General features: G+C 39.8%; 1 protein-coding gene across 1 annotated transcript; it reads left to right on the top strand.

Moving 5' to 3' along the window:
- The first annotated feature begins 394 nt into the window (after positions 1 to 394).
- slc52a3-2b (solute carrier family 52 member 3-2b) lies at positions 395 to 8,727 on the top strand. The gene is made up of 4 exons (XM_071527467.1): positions 395 to 574; positions 2,143 to 3,226; positions 4,258 to 4,381; positions 7,926 to 8,727. The coding sequence occupies exons 2-4, from the start codon at positions 2,190 to 2,192 to the stop codon at positions 8,136 to 8,138; spliced, it is 1,374 nt and encodes a 457-aa protein (XP_071383568.1). The 5' UTR covers positions 395 to 574; positions 2,143 to 2,189; the 3' UTR covers positions 8,139 to 8,727.
- The last annotated feature ends 1,114 nt before the right edge of the window (positions 8,728 to 9,841 follow it).

Below are 9,841 nucleotides of genomic sequence, written 5' to 3'. Positions count from 1 at the left end.
TGTCAGGTTTTATATTGGCAAACTATTTTCTACCCCATCCAGTTCCAATACACATAACTCCATAGAGTGTGCTGCATATGCAGCTATAGTGAGCAGCTGCCCCCTTCTCAGTCACACCATAGTCTGTCTGTTTAAAGGAGGGCACACCCCAAGGTCGTATGTGCTGGTTGGAGGAGGGAGAGGAAAAGGAGGAGCTTTCTCTGGCTGAAACCTCCCCCTCTTCCTCCCCTGCTGCTACAGCCGCTGTGCTCTGAGGCACAGGGAGAGCACATGGCTGCCTGATTTTGAAAGCAGCCTCCAATAGCAGCAGACCAGATGACATGCTGTTGTTGGAAGTGTGCGCCTGCGTAGTCCCTCCCCTGTCAGGTGCATTAGAGACACGGAAGCAGAATGTGAGCCTGAGCATATCGTGTGTGTGTCTGTGTGTGCGTGTGTAGAAAAAGAGGGGGAGGGAATGGATACACACGCACTTGTGGCTGATGTAATAGAAATAGCTCTGATCACAATGGAGTGAAAGGTTTTTAAGAGGAAGGGGGAAGAGCAAGGCAGTCTCTTCCTGACTGTTGTGAACAAGGTAAGATGATGAATTCTATCCCCTTGGCACTGTGGAGGATGTATGGAGAAAGGAGAGGTTATTGGATTGCCGGGTTGTCCTACAGCAGCAAGGCTTTTCAGCTCCATCTGCTCCCTGTGTGTCTGTTGATTAGGCAGTACAGTGTAAGGAAATAGTTAAATGTAAAAGGAGTTACTGAATTAACCTACAATGTATACAAGATGAAAGTAGGAACTCAGCATGATTATGCAATTTAGACAGGGACCAGGAAGTTTAATCTTCAAGTCACAGTTAGCCATTCCCATGTTCATTTTTTAAGAGTTTAATACTACTTGGACGACTTTAATGCTTGTTGTATTATTATTCTTACCTAATTGTTTTGGCATATTATTGTAAACTTCAAGTAAATTTGGAGTTTTTTTTAAGTTTTTTTTATAAAGTGAGCATCATAAGTTTCTTTTCATTCTATTCATTCTTTATGCTCATTGAACATTTTTGTCACAGGTAACACAGTCCCAATAAAATCCAAATAAATTTCAAATAATATCAAAGAAATAAATATTTGCCTCAATTACCCTGCTGATGTCATTGATTAGCTAAGTGTCTAAATTATTAAATATATTTTTTGATGGGAGCAAATTCTTGATGATTAGCATGATTGTGTGTTCTCTTTCTCTATGTGTTTATGTGTGTAATCCACAACCACATGACACTTTTTTGGGAGTAGTGTGTTAGTGTGTGAAAGGTCTGGTATCCATTGCCAGATAGGGCATGAAGTATAATAACGTTATTTTTATTTTTATAAAGCACCTTTCATACAAATGAAACTCAAAGTGCTGGGAGGGAGTAGTAGGGAGGGAATAACAGAGGGAGATCTTTCTCCCTCTGTTATTTTATTATTCTGTTATTTCTGGGGAGTGGGAAGGTCATTCCCAGCCACGTGGGCACATAGTGAACAGGCATGCTTTTGAAGTCAATGATAACACATGACAGTCAACTATGCCATGCTAATTGGTTGATACATTATTTGATTTTGATAACTGTGCTATTATTAATGTTATTGGATTATTAGTTTGCACAGAATTTTATTCTTGACAGGGTGGAAAAGCCTCTGAAACGGCAACACTAAAACTCTCCACTGAAATGCAGGATACTACTACTACTACCACTGCTAGTACTACCACTACTAGTGCTACTACTACTGCTACTACTACTACTACTAATAATAATAATAACAATAATAATAAATATTATTATTATTATTATAATGATAATAATCATAATAATAATACTTATGTGTAATCCAATCAAAATCATTGCAGCCAATTCAGGTTAGACAACCAGTGTAGTATTGATCAATTCTACATTAAATATGTAATCAAACAAACTGCATCATATCCATCATATCAGAGGTGAATGACACTGACTGGTCCATATCCAAGCCTGATATATCGATATTGTTGACCCTACTTCAAAATGAACTGTATGTGAATTTTTTACTATCTCAAATCTCTTTTACATTGTGGTAGGGATCCTTCTAGTTTCACACGCTGCTAATCAGATTGGGTTATGTTGTTTATGTATTTCAGATTGTGTTAATCCACATTTCCTGGTATTCCTCATTCATACCTTCATCATGTCGCTGCTGACCCATGTGCTGGCGTGCCTGTTTGGCATGGGCTCATGGGTGGCCATCAATGGGATGTGGGTGGAGCTTCCCCTGGTCGTACCAGAGATCCCGGAGTACTGGTACCTGCCCTCCTACCTCACAGTCCTCATCCAGATGGCCAACATAGGTCCTCTCTTCATCACCCTCATGCATCGCTTTCGCCCAGGGGTGCTGGATGAGCGCCCGGTCATCTACTGCATCGTGGTATTGGGGATCATTGCCACATTCCTGCTGGCCTTCTTCTGGAAGCACACGGTGACACTAGCGGGCAGTTTGCATAGTGTGCCCCTCCTGGTGCTAAGCTTCCTGCTGTCTGTGGTGGACTGCACCTCCTCCGTCACCTTTCTACCCTTCATGATGAGGTTGCGGCCCCAGTACCTCACCACATACTTTGCAGGGGAAGGGCTCAGCGGCCTGGTGCCTGCGTTGGTGGCTCTGATTCAAGGCGTCGGGGTGGTCCACTGTCAAAATGCCACTGTGGCCGTTGTAGCCAACCAAACAGTTGATAACTCGACTATGGGCGGGGATGGACAGCTAGAGGCCATCTACCAGCCGGCTAACTTCTCCGCCCAGGTCTTCTTCCTCTTCCTCAGTGCCATGATGGTGGTGTGCCTGGTGGCCTTCGTCCTGCTCAACCACCACCCAGCTGTGGCTCGGGAGAGAAAGAGCGACCTGTACTTCAGTGGCGATCTGGCCCCGGGGAAGAGAGAACAAGATCTGTCTCTGCACACCAAGACGGCAGAGCAGAAGCCTATGATCAGTCCCTTGGAGGGCGGCAGGAGGGAGCGGCGGAGCTCTTTTGGGACGGGGACGTACAGCAGCGCAGAAGTGGTCTTCATCTTCGTTGTGCTGGCCTGGGTCAATGCCCTGACCAACGCGGTGCTGCCCTCGGTGCAGTCCTACTCCTGTCTGCCTTATGGGAACCAGGCCTACCATCTGGCTGCCACCATGGCAGCTGTTGCTAATCCCGTGGCCTGCTTCATCGCCATGTTTGTACCAATAAGGTAAGCAAAGTCGCTGGTCACAACTCACTTGAATTTTTATGTAATACTCTTATTAAAGGAACAATAAGTATGATTTTTCTGCCCCATACCACAATATGACCATAATAAATCTGTGGGGGGTTGATAGGGTTGTTGTTCAATACCAATGATGAAATCACTGATTAATCAGCTTGATTACTCCTCTCAATGTCCCCTTTGAGAGGAGTTCATTGTAGAGCTTTATTATTAGTGTCAATTACAGGCCACCGTCACTTAAAGAAGGGGTGGGGGCAACTGTACTTGTGTAGGAGATGATTAGGGCTGCACGATTCTGGATAAAATGAGAATCTTGATTTTCTTGCTTAGAATTGAGATCACGATTCTCTCTCACAATTCTTAAGCAAAAAAAAAAAAAATTCTAGAAATTTTTACTGCACTCTTTTGCCTGATACAGACAGAAACAACAAAAAATATGATGAATGGGACTGTCACATCAACTTTGCAGGTCAAATGGGCTACACACAGTACATACACAATTTAATTATAGACTAAATTCCGATTAAAATTAAGTATAGCCTTAGTTACACGAGTCTTTGGAAAATTACCTGCCTTCCTGAAACTTTTTTTCGGGTTGCGGATCGGTTTCGGGTCGTAGAGGTATGAATCAAGATCATGATTTTAATACGATTAATCGTGCAGCCCTAGCAGGAGAAAAGTTCAATCAATGTTGTTGCAATTCCTACTGGTCACTGATAGAGGCAGAGAGAGCTCATAGATTACTTAATGTCCCTTTAATGTCTAATGAAACATCATGAGGACTGAATTATTTTAAATCATTGTGTTGGAGTGTTTTTTTTCAAGCAACCAGTGCAACGTAACACAAAATGTAAAAATGCAGTCCCAGAATCTATTATGTATATCACAGTACCGCCACAGTTTCATATGAATACAGTGCTGTTTCATACACTACTTAACCACAAGTATTTCAACTATTACACCTCTTAATGACCATCATGACCCTCTCAGTTTTACCTTATGCATTTTATCTGCAGGTCTCTCATCTTCATGGGTCTTTTGACCATGACTGGGACGGCATTTGGTGCTTACATCATGGCCATGGCTGCTTTGAGTCCCTGTCCTCTGCTGGTCCACAGTACTTCTGGAACTGTAGTCATAGTAAGACTCTTTCTCCTATTTGGAAATATAGATTGTGTTGTTTAGATTGTAAAAGTTGTATTTGTATGGTTGGCCCATTTAAAGTTGTCTGTAGGACTCATGCGTCTTACTTAAAATATTTCAATTGAAAGTACAACACACCTAAACTCTCCTGGAACATTTCCTCATATGTTCTGGGAGTGTACTGTAATGTGAATGACAGTTTTGGGGATCATGTAAATTCAGTCTAATATTCTGTCTAACTTGATTAGGATCTGTTATGCTGTTATGTTATCTGTTATGCTGCCAATCCATGTTTGTGCATTATTAAACATGACTCCGATCTTTCCCTGAGGTTATAACAAAAAAAAAAATGTTTTCTGGGTTTACTTACTAAGAAAACAATTTTGCAGAATTGGATAAACATTTGCATGAAATAATTTTGTATATATAGTTTATTGACAATTGTTAATCTTGAATGCATCTCTGAAATATTTACCAAGGTTAAATCTTGTACTGTTGAAGCTTGGGAATCTCTGTCATCAGATTTAAAGCTGCACTAGTCAACTTTGCACACTGGCAGCAGGTAACTGTTTGAAAATTTGAATTTCAGTTGACCTGCTTCCCACAGTGGCTATTTTGAAATTAACACTTGTGTGTTTTGTCTAACCCTAACCCTAAACCTAACTGCCTGGAAGATAAAAGTAGCATTGCTTCAACACATGAGTGAGGACTTCAGATAGACCTAACAGTTATGAAATTAGCAAGCAATCTCAGCAACAACTACAACGACTGCTTGAATTTAGTAGGGAAGTTAGCCAACTAGCTTAGCTACTAGTTAGCTACCGTGGCTAGATTACGGTAGGTAGCTGAGTCATTCCATGAAACCGGTATGATTTGGGCTTTGACATTTTTAGATTTTTTACCAAAATGTATTACTTTTCTGAACACCCCATAACATTAAGGACATATTTAACTTCCAGAAAAACATATTTTCCCACCTCAGGCATCAAATCCCTATTATTATTGGTCATTATTTTATGATATGGGCACTATTAGACTTCAACCCCGTTATGGACACTATGGAAGCTGTCTGAATATGATTATAAAATGTATTTGTAATTAAATCAACATTTTCCTATTAATCAGATGTCCCTCACACTAATTTAATAATTGCAAATATAAAAATTACATAAAATCTCACACTTTTGCTATACTAAAGCCTGAAATGGGCACTTTTTGTGACAGTGACCTCATCATTTTTGATCAAAGATGTGGTTTAACTTCAGAATTTGAACTAAAATCAATATTCTTATGATTGCTCTAAACATTTCAGACAGAGTTCAACAAACATTAAATTACTTTTTCATAAACTTAAAAAAATAATTAATAAAAATGTAGGTGTGACAGGGTTGAGACTAGGGTAACGGGGTTGAAGATGGTAATGGGGTTGAAGAGACAAATACAGCTTGACATAAATAGTTGTTTTTTACTCACAAATTCACTGTAAGATTTTCTATAAACATTGTATTTCATTATGTTACCATTTAAGAAGGACAATAGATATAAATTGCAATTGATTGAGTTTTATTAACCCAACTGCAGGAAAAACAACAACGATAACAACAACATAGCATACATTAAAACATTGTAAACTGACTGAATAGGTCATCAAAATAAAACATAACTTGTGTGCTTTTGGGATGTGTGTGTGTGTGTGTGTGTGTGTGTGTGTGTGTGTGTGTGTGTGTGTGTGTGTGTGTGTGTGTGTGTGTGTGTGTGTGTGTGTGTGTGTGTGTGTGTGTGTGTGTGTGCGTGTATGTGTGCGTAACCAACCTGCGGTCTCAGGCATAAGAGCCAGGCCTCTGGCCAAACAAAATTTACAAGGCCTCAGGAGAGGTTTACTAAAACACACCTTGTGCCTGTTACATGCACTTAACCTTGTGAACTGACTGAACATATCAAACAGTATAAATGCTTTTCGTGGGTGGGTGTGACAGGAGCAAGTAATAGTTTTCTATCTTTATTTCATGTAACAGGGTTGAGTCATTGAGCTTGACGACCACAATATCACAATATAAATGACTGAAATATAGTTATAAAAGAAGGTGGTAACTTGCCTGTTTCTCCACCATGTTATTCAGAAGACTTCTTTGATTTCACTTCCTGCTGATGATGTCACATAAGGATCAGTTCATTATTTTTATGGGGGGAGAATGATTTGTGTAACGGGGTTGAGGGGTTACTGAGGTACGGAACTAAACAATGGGATTTTAATGAATAATCATGAATTTATTTAGAAGAAAAACATTAGCAGCAAAAAAGCACAGATAGATGTTTATGTGAATGGCAAAATGTATGGACTTTTTTCTAATTTTATTAGTCATATCCCAAGTACACTTTCATCGAAGGCCATGAGGGACATGACAAAATAGGTGGTGTCAACTGAAAAAACAAGATAATTTCTGATATCAAGATAAAATTTATGTAAAGTTTTTTACACTTTATTAAAGGGGACATTTCAATTGATATAAAAAGCTTTTAAAAATAGATTTTGGTGATCCAATAGATAAAATATACATAAAAAGGTCTAAGGGACTCAAATCGTACCGGTTTGGTATATTACCTTAAAATGTGAACCTCTATCGCTCAGAATTCTTGAAATACATTTGTTTCTAAAGAGTTTTTCAGTGGGGAATCTGTGAAATGATAAATGTTTGCATGATGTGCATCGTACACAACAGCACATGGGCTTCTAATGTGTGACATAGGCCTATATTCAAAATGGTCACTGTGGGAATGTCTATACGTCAGTAAACTGCACACAGCAAAATCATGTTTATCAACCTGGTTGGTCTGATGAGGAAAAATATCTAATGTCCAGCTTTGACTGGACGGAACGCTTGCTCACTGCTGTTTAGAGGAGACACTTTTGTATTTCACTTTTAATTGTTGATTAATCACTTCCAATGTCTATACCCGACACCAGAATTTCATCATCGTTGTCATCATGTCATTCAATTCCAAGACGCATGTATTTTTACATAAAGATCTTCCCTAGTGCAGCAAGTCCACATGCTTGTGACTTAACCTATCTGATATCTCTCTTATGAATGTTTAACTGTTTGTCTGTTGTCCTGTGTTTTAAGTCTTCTGCTTTGCAATAAGCAATAAGAAGTTTTGATTGCTAGCAAAATGATGTATGGTATAGCCCTGTGATTTTCAATCGTGCCATCATGACCCAAGTGTCTGCAGGTTTTCATTGCAACAAACCCCTGCAGCAATTTATTTTACTGATTGGCACAACTTCAACCTGAGAGGAGGAACTATTCATTTAAATCAGCTGCAGTGTGGTGTTTGGTTGCAATGAAAACTTCCATGCTCTTGGATCATGATGACACATGATGGAAAACCAGTGGGCTAGCCAAAATGTTGAAGTCAAACAAGGTTTCTTGAGAACCCTTTGCACTCAGTGGCATCTCCATAACAGGGTCTGGATATCTGTTTTTATTGTCAGTCTAATGATAACAAACCTTGCACAATATTTGCCTCTCCTCTGCTGCAGGTGATAGCCTGGATCCTGTTTGTCCTGACCCTGTCCTATGTGAAGGTCATCATTGGTGTGATTCTGCGGGATGAAGGCCACAGCGCCCTTGTGTGGTGTGGAGCGGTAGTGCAGCTGGGCTCCATGCTCGGCGCTGTATCCATGTTTCCCCTGGTCAGTGTCTATGGACTTTTCAAGTCAGGTGATCCCTGCAACACTAAGTGTCCAATGTAGTGAATGAATACATTTAACTGGTCACTGCACAAAACAGAAACATAAATGGCACTGATTTTAGTAACACTGGACTCATCTTGTAGACATGAGTTTCCCATATTTAAACTTGTTTTGACAGAGCTGTAAGGTCTTGGGTGTTTATCCACTACAATCTCACTCCATGGTTTTGCCTGCTGAGAGATTTGCTGAGTCAGAAGGTTGATCTGTGTTTTTATGCAGATATTTGTATTTACTGACTTATGGAGTGAATACTATGGGTGACTGAGATGTCACCCTACAATGTCAATGTGTCAGACAGCAAAAGACCAGACCGTAACAGTCCCAAAGACCATAAAGAATAGTATTTTGTTGCTGAGCTTGTTACAATTCCTTCTCAACTGAGAGATCCAAGCCATTTTTACTTGAACAGTAATCATGTATTTGTAGTAGTTTAATTAATTGATTTTGCTTTTATAAGGAGGTTTGGCACTGTTGGCTTTAAAATGTGCCTTAATTTGAGACTGTAAAAGACTTGTTCTTAGTTTAGTTTACATATTTTGACCTTCTTATGTTACTTGAGTGGCAAAATAATGCACTGTTATTGTTGTATCTGAACAATTTAAAATAAAATATACTTGTTACAGTATTTTTTTTTATGTTATTGCTGCTTGAATATAGACGGTATGAATAGTGGACTGCAATTCTTCAAAACCAACACTAGATGTCACTGTATGAATATAAGATCACCATGGCTGTCTGAAGCAGTTTACAGCCAAGCTGCAGTCTAGCATCAAGATTCAAAGGCTACTACAATTTTTATCAGCAGTTTCAAAGAATAAGCACAATATATTATTTATATATGTAAAGGTAAATATACAAATTTGTTTTTTGAGCCTCATTTACTCAATAAGACACTTGGGAGTTAGATAGGCTTCAATTCCCAGTGTCTAATGTCTAATGTGTGTCTAATCTAAAATCTTTGTCCTTGTAAATATACAGGACTTTACAACCATTTCTACCCAGACAATGAACAGAAACTTTTCTTTTCTAATCTGTGTGTTAAAACTGTGTCCCTGTTTTCTCCAAAGCGTAGAGATATTACTCAGCCTTAGTTTAGGCGGAGGAGTAAGGCATCTCTCTGCGGTGTTTGCCCAGGTCACTGGAGTCACGTCTGGATCACTTCCTCCTCACACTAAATCAGTGAGAGTGGTTTATCCATGCAGGTGTGCGTGTGTGTTTGTGTGTGTGTGTGTGTGTGTGCGTGCATTGTGTGTGTGTGTGTGTGCGTGCATGATGTGTGTGTGTGTGTATTTATCATTCCTCCAGTCCACGGGGACAAATAGGAATGAGGAACCCGTGGCCAGTCATACTCTGATTCAGATCCCAGTGGTTCCTCAATGAACATCTGGGGTCATCATCTCCTGGTGGCTCATACCTTACCTATCCTCCTCATATCTCCTTGTTGCTTTAATGACTCACGTGTGCTGAGAATCAACTAATCTTATGCGGGGGTGGAGGAGGGGGGGCGTTACTTCCAGTGCTGCCAACCTGATTGGAAGGACTTTAGCAATAGTTTAGTGAGTGGAGCCAAGACCAGATTCCAGTTGTGGTGCATTTACTGGAGTTAGTCTGAAATTGCCTGGAAAAAATATGGGTTTTTGAAAATGCAATAACCTTAAATTTGAGCTCTCAATCTAAATCAAATTTTTACAATGCCTACATTA

This window comes from Centroberyx affinis, unplaced genomic scaffold (assembly GCF_046629955.1).
Source record: "Centroberyx affinis isolate AG114_WGS23_722 - 3 ecotype Tasmania unplaced genomic scaffold, CSIRO-AGI_Caff_v1 ptg001541l_1, whole genome shotgun sequence".
Taxonomy (NCBI): Eukaryota; Metazoa; Chordata; class Actinopteri; order Beryciformes; family Berycidae; genus Centroberyx; species Centroberyx affinis.
Note: the sequence above shows the minus strand (reverse complement) of the source record. Positions and strands in the feature narration are given on the sequence as shown.